At 38.8% G+C, this 23692-nt stretch overlaps 1 protein-coding gene across 4 annotated transcripts; it reads right to left on the bottom strand.

The window, feature by feature from the left end:
* Positions 1–1904: 1904 nt before the first annotated feature.
* Positions 1905–18178, bottom strand: LOC124287310 (myeloid leukemia factor 2-like). 4 transcript variants are annotated; one of them, XM_046723805.1, is made up of 6 exons: positions 18025–18178; positions 6237–6486; positions 5965–6099; positions 5515–5674; positions 4734–4921; positions 1905–3729 (listed from the first exon to the last, which is right to left on the bottom strand). In XM_046723805.1, the coding sequence occupies exons 1-5, from the start codon at positions 18063–18065 to the stop codon at positions 4755–4757; spliced, it is 753 nt and encodes a 250-aa protein (XP_046579761.1). In that variant the 5' UTR covers positions 18066–18178; the 3' UTR covers positions 1905–3729; positions 4734–4754. The 4 variants fall into 4 exon arrangements, with proteins under 4 accessions (XP_046579761.1, XP_046579763.1, XP_046579764.1 ...); XM_046723807.1 differs by lacking the exon at positions 18025–18178 and adding an exon at positions 11980–12116; XM_046723808.1 differs by lacking the exon at positions 18025–18178 and adding an exon at positions 11482–11667.
* Positions 18179–23692: the final 5514 nt, after the last annotated feature.

A 23692-nucleotide genomic window follows, 5' to 3' on the forward strand; every position in this document is an offset into this window, starting at 1 on the left:
TCCTTCCCACAATAAAAGCGAAAAATAACATTGGAGTCAATTGGTAACAAATAGAATTCAAGGATGTCTGCTGATAATCTCTGTGCCACTGGTATTTCTTAAAATGGAGTGTTTAATAAAATAATGAAAGTCAAACATGCAATGAAAGTGCACATTAGGCACGCAGAGCATGCAAGTGAAAATTGGATGTGTTTCTCACTGCGGAAGTCATCTGAATATCAGTGATTATCCTACTCATATTGTACTTCCTGCCTTGATGGGATGGTTGGCTGAGTGACCTTCTGCTGACAGCACCTATGTGTATTTTACACAGTACAAATGTCGACCTTATATCCTGCATGATCAGAGCATTACGTGTCTGTTCCACATGATCTTCAACGTGATTTCATGGGTTTCCATATACTATCTCAGTAAAATAGTACACTGCATGGTTCAAAGGGGAATGGTTTGTGCAAGAAACTAAAAAAACACCAACAGGTTTCAGGAAAAGTAGAGGTTCAATTTACACTCTCTCTCTGTTTTATGAAAGTGAAACAACACTGAACACGTAGAGGCAAAAAAGACCTTGAAAACATGCTTAACAGTGCCCCAAATGTAGCAACCATTTCTGTAAATATTTATATACATGCAACTGAGTACACTTTTTCAACCAAGGCATTATTCTCCTGTTACTTGGGGCACTGACCTGATGACCTAAAAGTATATTTCATTTCTGAAACACTGTATGATAAAAAAAGCATCATGTTCCCTTTACTTAAATTCATAATTTTGGGACACAAACAAAAGAACAAAACCCAAGACATTAATGTCAATGGTTCTTTTGTTGATATACATGATTTCTGTAATGTTTAGGTGGAGACCATCTGAGAAGAATGGCCAGAAAATATTTACTTAGTCCAGATAAAATATTTGTGTTATAGACTTTTCAAAAATAGCAGAGTTGATTAATTCATTTATTCAAAAGAACAAAAATACAAAAAAATTCAAACAAGTATTCTATGAATCACTGAATTTTCAATTTCAAATTACAAAATATTGGACTGGGCTCTTTTCCAGCGTTCTCAGCCAAAGTATTGTAAACATGATCACAACAGCGCGCTTTGTGAAATGGAGCCCTTGATTATACGTAAAATCCAAGCTATGCTATTCAGGACTAATGATATTTAATAAGCACTGTGTCACAAGTACCTGTAAAGACAACCAGTGCATGTGGGACTTTTATTCCAACACTAATACATGTATACCAAATACATATGAACAAATAAATACTTTACTGATATTTTTATTAAACTGAATCAACACCAAGAGACTGTCATCTAAACTTGCCGTTCCATGAGTTGAATTCTGTCATATAGAGTTGACATAAAATTGGCTCAGTTTCAGCATTTTAAACAAAAATACATGTCCATAGTTCTTTTATTCATGACCCTGAACATTAACTGAGCACTATTGAAGACTAGGGCATACTGGACACACTCAATTCACATACAAGTATTATTCAAAATGTACACAACATTTAGTTATAATGTCTCTAAGTATGTACAAAATATCATAAAAAAGACCTGATGTTCCAAAATATATTCAGGAAACATCACCATATAAATTCTGTAACTACTACATACATTGACATTCAATAGAAAATTCAGGCTGAAAGAGAATTCAAACAACTGGTTGTCAGACAGGATTCAAAACCAATCCGTGCAGGACTCAGGCCTTTGAAAATGAATCATTTACTTTTTCATTCAGAATGCAGAAACTGGTTTGTCTGACAACCAAGAATATTGGTCTCCACGCCTTATAAACTGTGTCACAAAATTAAAATGGATTAATATTGGTGCTATGATTAACAGAATTATCCAATTATTTCTTGTTTAATTTGAAGGATTATCAAAATAGTGTTTATGACTGGAATACAATGATCGGTAACATGGATTCTGTGGAATGACATGTCATAACTATGGCAGAAAAAAAATCTTGTGACTTTAGTTAAATATTTGGTTTATTGTGATGTCAGAATAAATGACAATGTACATGATGGTGATGATTATGATTATCTTGACTGCATGAACACTGATTTTGATGGCATGCTGACAACTCACAAGCTCTCCGACTTCCCTAAAGTCTAAAGACTTAAATCAGTAAATAACATGTACAGAAGAAATACATAAATGCATCATTTTGTAACAAATGAAGTACTAGACATTATATAATGTGGCACATCGTTTCGGAGAGAAATCATTCTGCAATTCTTCGAATATTTCATCATTCAACATGTTCAAGTACATCATTTACACCAAGCATGGATATATTTCGCTGCTGCATCGGATGCAACGTCTCAGTAGGGATGTCACTGATTGGAAAGATTAATATTTTTATCAACCAAAAATTATCATGACAGATCAATCAACTAAAACTGAAAAGAATTCTTATCCGAGCCTGCAATAAATAAACTTACGCAAAATATTAAGTAAGCCAAAAAACTACAAATTTAATCTTTTCCGGGGCAATGTAGTATTAATTAGGCATCCATATTCATCAATGTGTATTGATACAGTATCAACCATTAAAATGTATTGATACACACATCTCTGAATCTCAGCAATGACAAATAATGCTCACATATACATTAGCTTTTAAGTGATTAAGATCTGATCTTTGCAAAATAATAAAAAATTCATCCCACTTGTACTCTAAAAAACCTTCCACAATTTACCTGATTAAGGACAAATTCATTCAACTGCTTCAAAACCAAGGTAAATAGAAAAGGCATATACCATTATAAACCTACCACGCAACAATACGACAATGAATACCACTCCCACGATTCCACAAATCCGGAATCTTCAAAAACATTCATAAATGGGAAAAAGTGCTTCTCTGATTACATTGCTGTTGTCCTCATCGAAAGTCGAATGTTGTCTGTAGGATGAACCAGCTCTGTAGTGAGAGATAATCTGACTCGGTGCCTCTGACAAAACATTTCATTGATGAAACCACCTTTAATTTGTTTACAGAATATTCACAACAAAAAATCAGCATTTCCTTCAAACAAGCGGAATGCTGCCAAGGCACCATCTTTCCAAGTGTTAAAAACTTTTCAATAAATAAATGATAATATTCTCAAACAAAAACTTCAGAAAATATCAACAAATGATAATTTTTCACTTTTCTTGTCAACATAGATCTTACTGTACTTTCCAACATTCTCACAATCGAACAAATTGCTGCAATGTGAATCATCCACAAAGCTTTAACTTTTACACAGAAAACAATTAATAATGTGAATCACTCACAGAATTCTGCAAAACTCACAATGAACAAATATGTGTGATCCACACAACAGACAATAATGTGAAACTCTCAAAACATTGAAAGGTGAATCACACACATAAGTTACAGAACTCTGCAATGTGAATCACATTAAAAATCCTAAAAATGTGAATCACACTTGGAAATCCATTAATGTGATCAGGAATGTATTGCAATCAGAACAATTTCATTTATTATCATACACTGAAAGGTGGATTCACCAGAAGAAAACAGTTGTCAGTTCTTAAGCAAAGATCAGCACTCCAAAGTGACATGAGGTCAGTTGATTGCCAATGATTCTAGAAACACAGGTGAGAGATTATCTCCACAATGCTGATAGTACTGTGTGCACACAGATATATAAACAGGATCAACCAAGCCTCAGAGAAATTCACTCAGGCTCAGGCATCCACTCACAATCTGAAACAAAATACATAAACAAAATAAGACATATAAAGAAATATGGGGAAGAAAAACAAGCACAACGATATCTGAAACTTTAGTGACTTCTTGACCATTTCGTGACAGACAGCTCTAAGTCTACAAGAAGCCGTATAAAATGTTTCATACCAAGAAGTGGAATCAAAATGAGTGAATGTTGTTTTGTGCCATAGAAAGAAGCACTTAGATGTATGACGAAAACTCCCCAAGTATAATAATTCTGGCCATATCACCCCCATCCCATGAGTGAGCTATGTGTCGGCTAATAATCGAACTGGACCAGACAATCCAGTGATCAACAGCATGAGCATCGATCTACACAACTGCGATACGATGTGTCAACCAAGTCAGCAAGACTGACCACCCGATACCATTAGTTGCCTCTTATGACAAGCATGGGTTACTGAAGATCAATTCTAACTAGTGGTGTTGCGATTAATTGAAATAATCGAATATTGGTCGCAGTGACCAAACGACCAAGCAATCGATCAAATTTCCTCATAATCGAACACAAACGATTTTGGAACTACTGGTTTAGTCTTTGAAACACTTGTTGATGGAACATATCTTCGAGGTTGTCAGGGCCTGAAAATGTGTTTAATTCTTAGAAAACTCACTTCACAAACTGAAAAGTCATGACTGAATATTTGTTGAAGACTCTGGGAAGTATATATTCATGACATATTAGTCATCACTTTAAAGTAGCAAGTTACATCATGTTATACTTCTCTGCAATAACAACCTGAATAGGAAAATCTGAGAAATGACGCTAACCAATTTTTTTCGATGATTTCTCATTGGTAATGAAGCAATCATCAATTGTGAGATTTAAACCAATTCCCAACACTAATTCTAACCTGGATCTTCACGGGTCCATCCCGTGAGTACAAGGAGTTACTTAGAGATGATTCTGTCCCAGAAAACCTATATTAATGACATAACAGAATACACCTTCAACACAAACAGACAAAAATTGCAAGTACCTGCTATATAATATAAAGACATTATTCCCGATCTCTGCGAACCCTTGGTCGAGGTTCAGGTAGTGCTGCCATCTGACGGCCATTCCTCACATTGCCGATGGGATTGTGGCGAGCACGGCGGTGATCCATGCCTCGTGCCATGTGACGTGTCTTCTCTTGCCACTCGCGATCAAAGGTGGGAGCTTCCTCTGTAAAACATGAAATGAGTGTGGGTTTGTTTTATGCTGCTTTTAGCAATATAACAGCAATATTACGTCAGGGGACACCAGAAATGGGCTTCACACATTGTACCCATGTGGGGAATCAACGGGCCTTTGGCATGACGAGCGAACACTTTAACCACTTGGCTACCCCAAAGCTTCCCCACCATCCTGTAAACATGACATGATGGGTCCATCACTCTGATTAGAGTTGGTACCAAGGAACAGTCACCATCATGGGCAAAGAATCAACGGTTGAGAATGTTTTTTTAAAAAACAAACAACAAAGACAACCAACAATATGACTGTGGGATATACCAGATATGGGCTTCACACATTGTACTCCTGTCGGGAATCGAACCCCTGTCTTTGTCATGACAAGCAAAGGTTCAACCACTAGGCTACCCCACCTTCCCTATAGATAATATAAGGAACAATGCTGTCAGGCTTAGAATGCATGTAATCAACCACCAAGCAATCACTGAGTCTGATCCACTCAGCTGCTTCCAGCAAGCAGCTTTACAGATTCTAACCCAGCTCCACCTCGAGTTAGAAGGTAACTATTGTCGTTAATAACCTACCCTCCTCCAGGTTGATGTATTCTTGGTTTTCATTCTGATCGCCAGTACGCCTGTTCTGTGACCTCTCGATGATGTGGGCGCGGTCATTGATGTGATGACCGATGGCTATCTTCTCAACTCCTGACTCTGTGTCCCGCACTGTGCGTCGTGTTTCCTTCACCTGCAACACCATCACAATCACAGGTGTTCACCTCACCTTTTAACTTCATGGAGTCAAGAGCTTCCATCTATATGCTCAATTCTACTAGATGTTGAAAGGAAAAATATTTACAAGACAGATAAAAATTCCCCAGTAAGAAAGATATTTGGTTTCTATGTTTTCCATTTGTCATACGTGAAGCCTGGGTTGCTAAAGATCAATTTGAGAAAGCATTTTCACGGTTGTACATCCTGCTAGTGACATATAAACTCAGATAGTGTCAATGAAGAAGTATTTGTCAGAGTACCCACCCCGCCTGGTGCCTGTCGTGTGGATGAAGTGGCCTGGTAAACCTGTGGAGCCTGCCCTTGACCGTTGTTGCTGACCTGTACATACGATGACTGGGTGAACATGTGGCTGTTGGGAGCGACTACTGCTGTCTGACCCTGGAACAGAAAATAGTCATGAATACAAATACTGAATGCTATATGATGGACAAATTTGTTAATGGTCTCTGCAACCAATGTATAACAACGGTAAACACGCTGAAATGAACAGACGTGACAAAACTTGAAACACTTACAAATGATCTGTGCATATCATCCATCATTTTACGCATGTTCCGGAACATATCCCCAAATCCGAAGTCGGCAGCTCCAAACATGCCAAAGGGAACCATATCTCTGTTACTTCTGCGTTGTTGGTGTTGGTGTTGATGTTGGTGTCTGCGGGCGTGAGGGTGGACCTGGGCTGGCTCTAGCATGTTGTGAGGATGCATTGTGGGGAAGGTGGTCATCAACTGCTGCATCTGCTGCATCTGCTGACGATGGCCACTGTCAACAAAAACATCATCCATTAGGTTCGAGTTTCTTTGCATTGCATTCTATTTTCTTTGTTTAAAATATTTAACATGTTAGCAATATTCCATGACCAACTGTAGATGTCATCACAGGATTCACAGTATGACACACTATAAACATGATAAACCAAGTCACAGATCTGGAGTGAGCGAGTTTAGCTTTAAGCCGCTTTTACAAATATTCCAGCAACATCACGGCGGGGGACACCAGAAATTGGCTTCACACATTGTACCCATGTGGGGAATCGAACCTGGGTTTTCAGCATGATGAGAGAACACATTAACCACTAGGCTATCCCACCGCCCCAACAGATCTGGAACACCTTGATCCATTTCATTTAGTCAGTGCCAATGACCAGCATTGGCTGCTGATGATCTATTCTAACCAGGAATCCCTACAGGGTGGTATGCCTTCTTACAGAATGGGAGTGAGAGAATGTCACATGTCCCTGTGAGCAATATTAGTAAAACAATAACCATCCTGGCAGCCATAACTCATGAAGTCAGTCTTCCAGCAGCATGAGGACATACATCAGGCAGGTATGGGTTAGATTATCATAATTATCACCATTATCATTAATAACTTATTATCATTCTGGTTGGGTTTCCTTCATCACCGCCATCAATACTTCAGTGACCTTTGTGAAAACGTACATTGTACCTGTGTGAAAAGTCACATTGTATATGTATTGAAATACACAATGTACATATGTGAAGGCATACATTTAAAAAGGAAACATAGCGTCTGTGTGAAAATAGGTTGTACCTGTGTAAAAAAATAACGCTGTATATTATGTATGGAAATACAAACTGTACATACGTGAAGACATACATCAAACCTGTGTGGCAGCCACATTCTAACTGATAAAACCTACTATCCTGTTGTCTCTCGACCATATGTAGGTCCTGGTTCCTCATTACTGCTGAACTATTTGAACCTGGGGACCATTAAATCCTCATGCTAAACTCGGGTTAGGACACCTTGACTTTCATACAAATATAGTTCACACAATATCACAGGCATTGAAAAACCTATGTCGGTTTAAATTAAATGTAAAAAAACCTTATGTCTAGATGACTGCCGATCAATAATCAGCAAGCGCGAGTTTACTTTTACGGCACATTTTCCACCATTTCAAGCCACATCACAACAGGGGACATCAGAAATGAGTTTCAGTCATGACACTGTATAGGTTGTCAAACCTTACCTTGGTAACGCTTTATCCACAAACCTGCCCCCGAAATATCCCACTGTCTCTTCACATTCATATTTGATTATGCAACCACCCGGCGGTATACAATACACTTCATCAGCGTTTCTATGGCATCACCATTGATTATGAGAGATAACATAGCACTGTATGCATGATGGCGAATATTGCAGACAAATGTCAGTGTCATGTGGTGCAAACCATTAGCAGTACCTCCGATATCAGGTATTCATATCATTACCCACAGTAGACAATTTAGGACAATACAGACACAATGACATGTCACATCAACATGCAGGAGGTGCATGTGGAGAAAAGTGACAGTCCCAAGCAGTAATCCTGTATGAATACATTGATCAAGTCATTAAACATGATATACCTGACAGGTAGTTGAGTTGAATTGAGTTGGGCTTTACGTCACATCGGAATTATTCCAGCCATACAGTGACGAGAACAAGTTTGCATTTATAAACGTTGTAAGTACATACTCGGAATGAGTTTTATTTCAAAGACATATATTGATTTCATTGTCATTTAAAAGAAGAGAAAGTCAAAGCATCAAATTTAAAGGCAGGCAATTTGTTAGTCACATTTCATAGTCATATTTCAAAACCTCACAACTACACACATATCTTATTTGTTTGATGCCTCTCCTGTGGACAACAGTACAGTACAGAGTACAGACAGATACAAACAGACAGACAGACAGCTAATCATAATCATGATAATCTGAACATGTTACAAAATTCCTTGTAAAATATCAAATACAGGAATACACGATTAGTTTTGTTGGCTGACACACAATCACAAAAATTGTCACACAGTGAATTTATATCATGTATGCATCATGCAGATATTCGAGATCACAAAGGCATCAAAATGTTTTTCAAAACCTTTCATCATTTGTTTGATGCCTCTTGTGTTGACTACAGTACAGAGTACAGACAGACAGCTTATCATATTCTTTGCATGTTACAGATATTGTAAGCCGATATTGTAAAACATCAAATGCAGGAATATATGATTAGTTTTGTTGGCTGACACACCTGATATGTAATCGCAAAATTCAGGGAAAGGAACCTTTCAAAATTTCCCACTTGACCATTGGACCAGTCAGGGGCTTACACATGATTGTTGTTAAAAAGGTTAGGCCAGCCCTCAATGCTGTCGAAATATTAAGCTTTGCAACCTGTCGGGCTTACACGAAAAAACTGGCTTGCTACGCGACTGCCAGTGAGTGGACAATAATTAGTAGTCCGGTCTGTACTTCACTAATCCAAAATAACATTCGTAGATTTACTTAACTATCAATATAAAATTCACTGGCCACCAGGACCACTGCAAACTTATCATTTAGTGGTCCTGATGAATATTTACTAGCCAGGGGCCACAGGACCAGCGTAAATTTCGCCCACTGAAATTGCTACACAAGGAATTTATATCACGTTTGGATATCAGGCAGCATGGTCATGATGGTCAGAATGACATAACATCAACAGTTACTTCAGGGATTGTACACAGTCACATTCCTTGCCTCCTAGCTACAGCTCATTAACTCCCTCCACCATGTTGACATTCAGTAACACATACAACATGTATAATGATAAAGTAATAGGGCACTAACTACATGATCAAGAATATACCAGAATGAGCTGAAATGCAGTCAGCTATCTGGCAATATTCCAGCTGAGTCGGGTGGAATGTAAACAATCGAGTCTGGACCAGGCAAATCACTGCTTAGAGAATCTACCAGAACTAGCTTTGACACAGTTACCTTTCTGGCAATATTCCAGCCACTTCAGGGTGGCTTGTGAGCAATCGAATCTGGACCAGGCAACTCAATAGTCAATGGTGGTCAGCATACACATTATACGAGATGCCTCTTGTTCAAGTGAAATCAAGGCATCTTTGTTACAATTTTTGGGTTGTAGCCACAATCAGGCTGAAGTTTAAAGTTATGCCCAATCCCATTACTCAAATACCACTGAAGGAAACTTCAACATTGTTCAAAGACAATTCTAAATATCTCAAACCACATAATCCATTTCATCAAAGTTAGATACTGTGCAGCAAAACAATGTTGAAACAACCAGATCATGATGGCCACTGCTTATGCCTGAATGTTTGGAAACAACATTGTTGTCATGAATATCATGAATATATTTTTAATGCCACACAAAATATTCCAGCCATGTGACAACGTGTCTGGTCCAGTCAATCTAATGCTCATTTTTGTGAGTTAAGATCAAAAGTGTATGACACATCAGTCAAATCACAGCACATGACCATCCATGAAGTCACGTCTTACGACAAGCACAATTTGGTAGGAAACAGTTCTACCACAGAATGATCATGATGATGGAATACATGAATCTCATATCACAGATTATAAGAAGCTACCAAGATACTGTATCATGTGTATTAGTGTTGGGAATTGGTTAAAATCTCATAATTGATGATTGGTTCATTACTACCGATCAATCATCGAAAATAATTGGTAAGCATCATTTATGAAATTTGTTAATGCACATAAAAATAAGGTAAAAAACAAGTAGTTATTTTTGGCTTTTTTGGCAAAATTTCACATCATTAAAGGATGACTATTATGTTAGGAACATAAATTTCTTGGAATCTTTAAGATAAATTCAATCGTGGCTTGAAACGAGCTTGTAGTGCTTACGAAATGTAACAGACAAAACCAACCATGTGAAAAATATTGTTAATGAAAACAAGTGTTCCAGAATTGTTTGTGTTCGATTATGAGAAATTGTGATCGATTGCTTGGTCGTTTAGTCACTACGACCAATCTTCGATTATTTCAATTAATCGGACCACCACTAATGTGTATACCATGAAAACAACAAGGGCAAATTGACACCTCGCTGTACGAGATCTCATATGTTGTTCAATGCAAGTAGGAACCAGGAAAACATTGTTTGATACAATGAGCAACAAAGCCTTACAGTGACATACAAACACTATCAATTCACGGATCACGACAACTCAACCCACTTAGAAATTTATGTCTAAACTCTAATGGACATGATGGCTGGATCAACAGCAAACGGTCTTCAGTATCCATTCCAATTTGCAATACACAAGGGCAGCGCTCAAAATAAGGGGCCGTAGTTTCACTTTGTTTATTTAGTTTGTTGTTAACGCTACCACTCAGCAATATTCCAGCTATATGGCCACAGTCTGTAAATAATAAGACAATAACAATAACATGTGTCAAACAAGTCAACGAGCATGACCACCCGATCCCGTTAGTCGCAATCATCATGATCATTGCAACTGGCTATATTTCACACATTGCCCCAAGTATTCTTCTGGGAAATGAACAATTATGAAGAAATAACACAATGCTAAAGAGAATTTAACAACACCAGCCACACCTATAAAGATTATTGAACATGAAATTCAATTTCACATCAACCAACCCCTGAAACGTAATCCTATCAAAACATCAGAAAAGAGCAAATAATAGTACGAGAGAGAAACCCTTACCTAAGCAAGTTCATCAAACAAGACACTACAAGCTTGTGTCAATATTTGTACCTATCCATCTCCCATCACAGGACACTCCTTGTTTTATACAAACCCGGTCATGCAGTGTAAGTGCAAGAAGATGCATACATTACTCAACAGATCAATGCAGTCTCACTCACCAACCTTTCTTACTCGAACACAACTGTGTCACACTGCCTATTCATTACTGTACACACACATAATAAGCACAATGTAAGCACAACACTCACATTTCAATCGATAAAATGTGACACGTGGCTCCTCGTTGAAAAAAGCGATGTTTCCTCAATCCAAAACAGACTATTCTGTGTCAAACTGTCGCCACAAAAAACTAGGATGGTCTGTGACATAGGGGAACATACTTCCCATGCTATGCTACATATTTTCCAATGATTTCATTCAGATTCACCTACGCGTCTTTCAAACCATTGAGCTGTTAGTACTCCTCGCCCCCGGGATGAATATGCTCACTGATGCATGTCTGCTACAGAGCCCCCACTCAGACACCGTGGAGATATATTATGCTGAGGTCAAATGGGATGTGTGATCATGTGTGCCTTAAAAGTAGTTCATAATATAAGCCTTGGCACAATAAGTCACACTTTTCTATTCACACATTGTCAGCAGACAGTGCCAAAAATAGCCTCTTTTGTTGGTGAGAATGAGGTTAATGAAAACGTACAGTCTATAACCAAACAGTCTGGTATTCATCTCGATCCTATACTTACATGTAATAGTACAAATTCCAACTTTAGACTAAATCCTGTTGACAATGACTTCTTTTATCTGGCTCTGTTGTTTTTCCTACGAGTTGTTCATGGAATGTGAAAATGATGTTACTGTCCAACTCATTTTACAATACATCACATGATACCATTCCATGATGCATCTAAAATAACCATGACAGCTGTTACCATGACTACTATCAACATTCAAGTTTTTGCCATCATTTACATCATCATGAGATCATGATCATGCACAAGAATAGAAATACATGTTGGCAAAGTGAAAGTAAAAGTGCTATTTCCATCCTCCCTACAGGTTTGAAACACAGGCTGAGTCAAACACACAAAAGTAAACTATTATGCAATCTTCTTTCCAGTACCTGTGAGACATGACCTGCAGAAAATATTAATCAATCATAATGGAAATAAATTAGCTCTGGCTTGTAAGCCCAAGCCAATTTAGGTGTTGTTTAACTGCTGACTCATCATTATTCCAGCTATTAGTCCAAGAACATTTGCTTTATGAAGGACATACTCTATCATATACATTAAAAGCCTGCAAAACATGAAATAAGTGATGATAACGAAAGTTCTTACCAGTTCATGGTACAATTTGCTGTTTAACTCCAATCCATGGAAACACGAAGATATCGGTACTTCCATGTGTGAATTGACACTAATGACTATGATGAATATTTTCACTACGAAATAGAGGCCCACCCTATCGCACTCATGGCAATAGGCAAAATAATTACATTAATCAATAAATTAGAAATAATTGATGTATTTCTGACAGTTAGAATGTTCCTTGTTACCACACAAACCAACTTAAGAAACTTTATTCTGGAGATGTTGTCTTTGTAAACAAAACACAGGTAGATTTAAAACTCAAATAATTTATGTTCCATCAACAGCTTATTTCAACTATTGAAATGTCAACAGTGATGCATACCATGTTGACAACACTTCCATCTGACAAAGTATTATTGTGGGGCAAACAATTTCAATGCATCAATAGTTCAGAACATCATTACATTTCGAATGATAATGGCCTGTACAACAGCCCATCTGTCACTGATCAATGCTGAATGTAAAAAGTTACTAACAGATGTACGACAGATGAACAGTAGTGTATGCGGAAAGTAAATGTTACTTTGAATTTGGTTCTTTTTTTAATATTTTGGAATCAAACCAAGCAAATATCTTTTCAAATCACATCAGCCAAAGTTGACTTTAGGTCAACTAGGTCAGTTGACTTTACTCTATCATGCTTTTTAGAAATTATGCCCAATTACGTTAGTCTCGCTACTGACCTATATTATTTTCCCTTCAGCCCAGCTCTTGCTGTCATACTGTAGCTCTCAATGTAGTCTGTATCACAGTCCCTGAAACGCATTATTTTCACTCTGCCCAGCCTTCACCGCAACGCTAAAGCCCCAAATGAAACAAATCTAGATTTCCTCAGGTGTTCCATCTCACTGGGGGCTCCATTTCAATTTAACAATAATTATTTGTTTCTATCAAACTTACATATATACAGAGACTAAGCGTTAGTCAAGCAGGCAGTGTTTGGTTCAGACTGTGACCTTAACATTCTTGAATCAAGATGGACACAAAGAGTGAGTGAGTGAGTGAGTGTAGTTTTACACCGCACTCAGCAATATTCCAGCTATATGGCAGCGGACTGTAAATAATCCAGTCTGGACCAGACAATCCAGTGATCAACAGCATAAGCAGCGATCTACGTAATTGGGATATGATGACATGAGTCAACCAAGCCAGCAAGCCTGACAACCCGATTACCTGAGTCGCCGCTTACGACAAGCATGGGTTACTGAAGGTTCATTCTAACTGATGAACTATAGTAACCCAAGCAGAGCCATGTTTCGAAAAACATGCAAATTGTTTTTTTCTTCATGTACACTCAATTAAAACCAAAATCAGCATTTCTGCCTGTAATAATAGGGTTGTTGTGATTGAGTGAGTTGGGTTTTAGGTCGTTTTAACAATATTCCAGCAATATGGCAGGCAACACAAGAAATGGGCTTCACACATTGTACACATGTGGGGAATCGAACCCGGGCCTTCGGCCTGATGAGCAAACCACTGGGCTACCTCACCGCCCCTGTTGTGAATGAACACAGTCTTATGCTCCATTTGGCAATATTATTATGATATGATATTTATATAGCGCACATATCCAGGCAACTAGTGCTTGCTCAAGGCGCTGGTATTTTTTTCCCTCAATCATTGGATGTCAGTCTCAAAGGCACATCGTATTATCAATCTCAACTCCCTGGGGATCATACAACTCTTGCAGCCACTAGGCGCACCGAGTTATTGTGGCCTTCTCATCCTAACGAGGTACCCATTCACAGCTGGGTGGACTGGGACACATAGTCACAGTACTTTGTCCAAGTTCACTGCACGTTGCTGTACCCGCAACTTGGTGTTTGCACGTATTCATGTGGCCACCATCTGGTCTTATACCAAAGGATTCGTGGGTTCTTTTAAGTGCACAGGGATGTGTACTGTACACTAGGGGTTGTGACAACACTGAAAGAGTCTGCACACAAAGTTGACTCCGAGGTTTTTTACACCTGGTCACAGGTGGGCTCGATCCCGACACCTCAAGCTCGCTGGATCACTAGCCTGGCACCTTAGCCAGCTCGCACACCACACCCCAATACCAAAGTCAACATCACTGCATGGTTCACCAGAAATGGGATTCACATTTGGAATCATGATCATGATGAGAATGAAACCCTGGCTTTTGGCATGATGGGCAAATGCTTTAACCACTTGGCTAGCCCATCATCAATGCATGAATCATTTTATGTTCTGGATGAAAAAGGACTCCCCACCTACCTACCTACCTAAGTATCTTAATAAACTGGGAAGTATTGCTTGCTACAGCGATGTATTAAATGACAACCCATACCAAAAGATGGACAGAAAATTAATGCAGGGAATGTGGGCAAGGTAAGCTGACATGGGACAAGACAGCTAGAAATGGGACGAAGAATCAAATAAGAACAGCAATCAGACACAAGAACAGCAGTCAGACAAGCAAGTGAGATGGAAGATTAGCTGAACAGACAGACAGAAGTTCAGCAGTGTTACGATTGATGTTAATCTTGTACTGTGATCATGGTGATGTAAGCAAGGGTTAGATTCTCTTCCTGTGAACTACCAAGACTTGAGTTGATTGAGATAAGCTTGATAAGGGAGGAATAAAAATGAACAGGTGATCAGGCCCGACGATGGTGATGAGCACTTGGGAAGATACAGACTATCAGAGGAATGTTAAAGCCTCAGGGAAACTGCAGCTTAACAACAGAAGTATATGAAGCGAGTCAAGTACAAGGCCATAGCATATTCTCTTTGTATCATTAATAGCACCATAAACTCTCCAGCGATTTAAGTTGGTTCAACTGTTAAGGGGTTTACTTCTGTTTAGCGACCGATAATTTCAGCTATTTTCAGTTGCTTGACTCACCATGCTCAAGATAAAATAACATTTCAGCAAAAGAGATTTTTAAATTTAAAATGAAGTAAAAAGAAATACCAAAACGTCACAAACATAGTTTTATCAAGCATTTTTCACATAACATCCTAGCTCCAGTCTCTCAACCCCCCACTAACAGAAGATCGGTCTTAAGCATGTTAAGTCATGCTAATAGGACATGCAGGGACTTACAGGACGCGGATTCCTGTGTCCTATACTCATAAAATTGGACAATGGGCGCAACAAAATTTATTAGCACATCCATTGGGACACAAAGAAGTCCAAATACTTTTTGTAAAAGTTCCAATCAAGTAACAATAAGTTATCACTGAGTCTGCTACTAGCCACGTTATGGTATCATTTGCAGTTTCATTACTGTAACAATGTGATGATCATCATACACAGTACAATAACAGTAACTGAATTACAACAATATTACAACATAGTATTTATTAATAATAATATTTAAGTGTCTGGTATCCCTATTTTGTAGACCAGGACCCCTGAAAATTAAGAATATCATTATATGAGTCCCAGGGACCCTCAAATACAGAACTCGAGGTAAATCCCTGGACATGTGGCTTTAACACATTTAGAAGACTCTCACTATATCATGATCTGTAGGATTCAATTTCACATGTAGGGATATTGATATTGGTTTTTTAAAAACAGTATTTATTCCAGGTGACTTATTAAAGCTATTTCAGCATTCCGGCACAACTTTCACACTTTTGTTTCAAAAATGAATAAAACGCTTGCATTGGATGCTATTACAATATGAAATACACTGAATGAAAGGCGTACCTGTTTAGTCTGAATTTTATAGGTATTTGATGGATAATATACGTATATTTTGTTACAAGTTATTTGGAAGAGGCCATATGTTTGGCTAATCCTTTACCATGTTTACGGTTGGATGTTTGAATGAAAAGCTGATTCGACAATATCATGAAATGGAAAACAAGATGCACACAAACCAACAAACCAAAAAAAAAACCTGTTGGGGTAAAAGTTCATGGTACAGTTAGTAGTGCTGCTGCAGACAATATAACATTTATCACAAAGAAAACACTAGTTGCATAATGAGCTGAACATGCAACTTATTCAACAAATTTCATCCGATGGGTAAAATGTATTCAAGGCAAAAGGTCTGTGCAGATGAAAGGGTCAATATTAGCACTAACTGTCAGTGATATTATAACATCCAGCATCTGTGGTCTTGTGATACTGGTTGGCTTTGAACTAGTGGTTACAACTTACATTCTCTCATCAGCTCACTTGACTTGCCCAGATTCAATTGTGTTCAAGATAATAATAATTATTGAGATGGGTAGATATATCAATAAGCCAAGGAATCTCAGATTATGTCTTATTGTCATATGTGTTCAGGTGCTCACATTGAAAATGAACATCATTTTCTCTTAATTAGTTCATATGTTCTGCCCATTATTATCAAAGTACATTATATATTCCTGTGAACTCTTATACCTATCCATCATTGTGCAAAATTAATACTTTGATGTCTGCAAACAACTTCACTGTGCTATGAAATCTAGCTATGTATCTGTTATACGCGAATGAGCTGCGTACAAGCTGTTTGTTGGCTGTATGAAATAATTGTACTACGGGCTGATGGCCTACATACACCAGAATAAAGAAGAGAGAGAGATAACTGATCTGAAGATAATAAATAATAATAATAGTTAGTCCTCTTCAAGGTAAACATTGAAATGCAACAAAATGCAGTACTTCCTTTATCAATGCAACACTCTCCACTAAATAATAATAATTAATAATTATGTAACAATGTCATGATATTTTGAAAATAAGTCTGCATTAATTTCAACACAATACGTGGATACAGATATAACTGTATCACTCAGTAGCAGAATATGTGATAATGGAGATGAACTTGGCTGCATTAGATAAACACTTTTGTTTTTATGAGCAATGTACTGGCCTTGTGAGTGTGTTGTTTGAAGTTATGTGACAAATAAGCATGTATTTCCATGTCAGCAATGGGTGGGAAAATACACAATAACATGTAATAATAACATGCTTCAGTATCAACATGATCAGCAGCAAGACAAGAAAATCTAGATCATAAACAACTAACACTGTTTTCCTGCTCAAATTTTACATATCTGTTTCAGGTATCAGCCTATTTGAACAATAAATTAAATGAATTAACTGTCCAGAACGTGTTAGGATAGCATTATAGGGCGTCAAATGTTCAGTGAACAGTTCACACTTGCCTGTGACTTGGCCAGTGGTAATAGTCAGCCAAATGATTGTCTTGGGAGGGTACCACCACTTCTCTCAGGACAGTCGTTACATTTGAAATAAACATACGTTTGACTTCACTGTCAAACCTATAGTGGTGTCGTAATGGGTTGTATTAGCTAAACAATGGGTAATGTGTTACAGGAGGCTGATCTACCAAGGAAAACAATCGGAAATTTCGTCGAGATCCTGTGCAGGTGGTCGCAATTCCGGGCATACTGCTTCGCTTGAGAGGGATTATTGTTCATAATACTTACGCAAAGAATGGGTCGTCTTCAAAGAATGATCCCCCAAGCATTTCGTCGCCTCTAGAACCGTGTACTAGGACAACTAATACGGCTATTTCCACAATAAGTGTTGCAATAGACTTCTCTTAGTGACCTTTTCGTGAACAATTTTGACAAGTGTCATCAAAACATGCGCAATACGTCACAATCCTAAACCAATGAAATGCATCGTTATATCAATGAACTGTAGATGTTATAACGCTTTCAGTTATTGGGCAAATCACATCGTACGGAAATGTACATATATGGAAGTTTCCGACACAACATTATCATCGGTTTTTTCCGCCACTTGAATTCAGATTAAGACTTTTCAGATTGGATCGATTAAAAAGTTTGTCAAAGCCCACGAGATAAAAAGGCTAGTATCAAGTCAATGGTTTTACACATTGTTGTTTCAAAAGGACAGCGAGGAAAATCCAAATTTGTGGGTTAGGAAATAAAGTCAGTAGTGTACTTTTTGTCATGAATTCCCCAAAATAATATGCACCAAGTTCCTCAACTCCTTAAATTGTAGATATGTACTTGTTTAGGGACCGTTCATAATTTATGGCTAGGGTAGGGGATGGGGGGTGTTGTTTGATGCTTTTTATGGACAATGTACAATGCGAATGGCACCCCTCCCTAAAATTTATGTACAAAGTAAGTGATTCCACATTGCATCTCATGTACAGTATCAATGACCCCCCAACCCCGAAGCAACATGATGATATAACGTTGTTCCAAATATTTAACTGCAATTGCCCTTCCACCACTTCTGACAAGCATGATAGAAGGTAGCTTGTGGAAGGAAAGCCTAAAAGAGACTCTCCCGGTTGTGAGTGAGTGAGTGACTATGGTTTAACGCCGTTTTTAGCAATATTCCAGCAATATCGCGGCGGGGGACACCACAAATGGGCCTGCCGGTTATGAAACTGTTTATTTATTTATTTATTTTGTAAAATATAATAGTTTATTGGTTTCTGTTTAACCCCACCCTCAGCAACATTCCAGCTATATGTCTGCGGGACCAGATACTCCAGTGATCAACAACATGAGCATCAGTAAATATGATAAACGCAAAATCGCGAATAAATCTGGACTTACTAAGTTATTTCATGACAGAATTTTTGTGTGGATAATTTGTATGAAACACTTAATTGTCCATCGAATTTTGCACCTCAGTATTTGGTTTTATCACATGTACAAACTACGGATGTGTCGAAAGAAAACTTTATTCCACATACGCACGAACCTAGCTGATAATTCCATAAGCTTTATTTTGTGTATTTAGTACTTGTGGCATGATTCCCATTGATATATGTGTTGACGGCTGCAGTTTGCAGTTATTCACGGGGAAGGGGGATCAAACGTGTCTCCATTCCCTTTTGGGACCCGGGGTAGAATGTGTCCCCAGCCCCTCCTAATCCTTCTCCACCAGTGCATGCTGTCAAGGGGACTAATTAAATTGGTAGGTAACCTCGTGGCTAAAGCGTTCGCTCGTCACACCGAAGACCCGGGTTTGATTCCCCACATAGGTACAAAGTGCGAAGCCCATGTCTGGTGTCCCCTGTCATGATACTACTGGAATGTTGCTAAAAGCGGTGTAAAACCCGACCCACTCAGCAGAGACCGTGTTAGAACTGGACACAGAAGCAACCACTGTTGATCGCAGGGAGCAACAATGGATCGGGTGGTCGAGTGACTGGAAGATCCGTGAACGTTGCTCTTAATATTAATCACGGGATTGCGTGGTCCAGACTGTTATTGTAAGGCTGAACCTTTAATATATCAGTGCTGCCTTGTACTAACAGACAGGCACACACATATATACACAAGCACGCAGACACATACATGCATGCATGCATGCATGCATACATACATACATACACACACATACATACTTACATACATACATACACATTCATACTTCTCGTACATACATAAACACATACACACGCACGAAGGCACCTCATTAATCCTAATCTCTACGATTTACAAACTGTCAAATGTAACAGACAAAATTGTAAACTGAAATTGTATACATCATCATATCTCGACAGAGAGTGCACCTATTCCAAAACCCACCTTGCAGGCAGGAATACTAAAAACACTAACAAACCTCAAAGAAAAATCAGAAAACTCCAAGAAGCTGTCTACATGAAAACACTCCAACTGTCAGTCAACCGTGATCAAGGCTGTTACATAGCCCCAGCTTACCATCATCTCATCACAGACACCCATCAGTCATCATCCTTTCGTTAAAGCTACAGGCTACACTTGTTAGCGTGTTCATACTCTGACCTTAAGCATTGTTTAGTTCACGTTATTGCAACCCTTATCCTATGGAAACCGTGAAGATCTGATTAGAATTGGTCTTCAGCAACCCATGCTTGTAGTAAGAGGCGACTAACGGGATCGGGTGGTCAGGCCCCGACTTGGTTGACACGTCATTATAGCTAAAATACATGGAATTATCATGAAACGGCCCTCCCATTATCAGAAATTTGCGGTCCGCTGCAAATGATATTGGACCGCTCAACCTTAACGACGGGCCACTATCAGTTCTGTTGTCAAGTGACGTCATAGTTCGACATTAATTTGCTTTCGACTGGCAGATATTCTGGGTCAAACAAGTCAAAGCAACCCAAATTCCCGCTTTAAATAGCGGTAACATTGGCTTTCTTGTTGGTGCTAACCTTAACAATTGCACTATTAAGACTGTTGATGAACCAAAACCGAACACTGTCATAGTTTGACATGTTGCAGGCTATGGTCTTGTCAAAGGCCAAGGTCGAATATCGTCACTTTCTGTTGTGACGTCACTTGAATTGTACGATGACGTAATTGCATTCGGGCAGTCAAGCCCGTCAGAAGTTGATTTTGGTAAACTTACAGTCAAATTCCTTTTTCTTTTCAACACAAATTCCATGTATTTTAGCAATAATAACGGTAATGCTATTTTTGAGGGCATTATCATTTGCAGAAGCCCTCGGGCTTTTTCAACTTCCCTCCTTCGTCGGGCAGTTAATGGAAGACCTCGGGCTTCTGCAAATGATAATGCCCTCAAAAATAGCATTACCCTTATATTGTAACCCAATTGTGTAGACCGATGCTCATACTGTTGATCACTGTATTGTCTGGTCCAGTCTCGATTAATTACACATATAGCTGGAATATTGCCGAGTGCGGCATAAAACAACCAACCAACCAACTGTGGACTGTAAAACCACTTGCTCACACTTGCATACGCCTCTCAATCCATATTCTGTTTATCACTTGCTTCATAACGGTGCTTGAACCTACACCGAGACCTAATGAAGGTGTTGTCTACTCCTATTGTAACGAAGGAATTGCTCCTCCACATATTGGGATCCTTCCTTGACGTTTTGTTAAACTTTCTATGTTTTCTCTTGACGAAATAAAGAAAACCCAAATCTTTACAAAATAATGACAGTTTTATAAAATGGTGAATATTTTTGCTGTCTAGACCCAGAAAGACCTGCTATATTTTGTTTTTCGAATACAACCCATCAATCTGATTTTATGATTCATCAGCTTGATCGAAAACATGCCGACCTGTTTGGGCCCGAGGCGACACAAGGTTGACGTAACATATTCTTCCGCAAACAAAGGATGAACGTACGAGGATGACGTATTTTTCTAGATTCCCGGATGCCTATCTTTGTCCCGCTATTGTTGTTGAATTCAGACTGGCGTGAGAACATACAGAGCCAATTGTTCGCAATACCGTGTTTTGAATTAAAGAAACACATTTTGAACATATGTCGTATTTACGCTCTGAGAGAGGCATCATATCGCCAGCAAAGTTAGCTATCCAATCCGCGATTGCGTAAACCGATGCTCATGATATCAATCACTGGATTGTCTGGTCGAGACTCGATTATTTACAGACCACCATCATATCGCTGGAATATTGCTGAGCGCGGCGTTACACAATAAACAATGCTCAATCACTGAATTGCCTGGACCATATGAGGTTATTTTCAGGTCGATAAAGATAAAGATTAAATATTGCTGGGTTCAGCCTAAAACAACACTGAAACGAAACGTTAACAATGACACAAAACAACGACAAAATCACACATTGGAACATTGGCTCTGACAAACATCACTCTAAACAGTGTCCGTTTCCAGTAGATGTCTGGTTGGGTGGCTTTGTGGTTAAAGTGTTCGCTCGGTTCGATTCCCCACACGGGAAAAGCTAGTTTGTCTCACAGTCCCTGAACCACATTAATTTCCCTACTGCCAAGCCCTCTCCGCAGTGCTAAAGCCCTAAATAAAGCAAGTCTAGATTTCCTCAGGTTCTGAATCTCTGGTCTCCCTAGGGCTCCTTTTCAATATAAATGGGCTTGTTTGTTACTATCAAAATTATATATATTCAGAGACTAAGCCTTAGTCTAGGGAAAGCCATGTGTGGCGCCTATTTCTGGCGTGACCCGTCGCGATATTAATAATGGTTGGTTGGTTGTTTAACGCCGCACTTAGAGTCTGGGCCAGACTTGTTTAGAAGACAGGTAGAATTTAAATCACAGCAACGGAAGCAACATGATGATATAACGTTCCAAATATATCCTGCAACTGACCTTACGTCCACCACTTCTGACAGGCATGATGGCAGGTAGCTTGTGGAAGCAACGCCTAATAAGAAAGAGGTCTAATATTATACTCTCCCGGTGAAGAACCTATTTGTTTGTTTGTTTGTTTGTTTATAAGAGTTGGTTGGTTGGTGATGAACGCCACACTCAGCAATATTCCAGCTATATGTCGGCGGTCTGGAAATTATCGAGCCTGGACCAGACAATCCAGTGATCAACAGCATGAGCATGATCGTAATGAAATATTGGCGCCTTGATGTGAATGCAGTGGACGCAAACAAATAACAGGATATTTACTCGCAGAGAGATTTTGAAACAAAAACATCTTTAACTGAATTTTGGCAAATAATCGTAGAGTGTATACGAGTGAGTGAGTGAGTTTAGTTTTACGCCGCACTCAGCAATATTCCAGCTATATGGCGGCGGTCTGTAAATAATCGAGTCTGGACCAGACAATCCAGTGATCAACAGCATGAGCATCGATCTGCGCAATTGGGAACCGATGGCATGTGTCAACCAAGTCAGCGATCCTGACCACCCGATCCCGTTAGTCGCCTCTTACGACAAGATAGTCGCCTTTTTATGGCAAGCACATGGGTTGCTGAAGACCTATTCTAACCCGGATCTTCACGGGTCAGAGTGTATACGAACCTCAAAGTTAACTGGAAAACGTATTACAGTAATATCTTACGGACATGGCTGTATGTAGATGTCTGGCATCTGACCTTGAATAGAGAGTATCGATTATATCCGATTGGTGTAGTACCACTCAAAGTGATCACAAAACCACGTTCACCACTTCTCTAATCTCCTAGATCATCATATATAGGTGAAATCAAGTTCAGAAAGTTCAGACAGGGTTATGGTAGAGCTGTTACTTAACAGTAGTTCAGTAATATCACGGCCTGTTTGCTTGATGTGGTAGGAGAGCCAGAGATGTTGCGGGTCTTTAGCGTTTACTGCTTTGGTAAAACCCACGAGCTCGGACCTGAGAGTGAGTGAGTTTAGTTTTACGCCGCTTTTACAATATCCCAGCAATATCA

Source organism: Haliotis rubra, unplaced genomic scaffold, assembly GCF_003918875.1.
Source record: "Haliotis rubra isolate DU_JTF1 unplaced genomic scaffold, ASM391887v1 Scf4, whole genome shotgun sequence".
NCBI lineage: Eukaryota > Metazoa > Mollusca > Gastropoda > Lepetellida > Haliotidae > Haliotis > Haliotis rubra.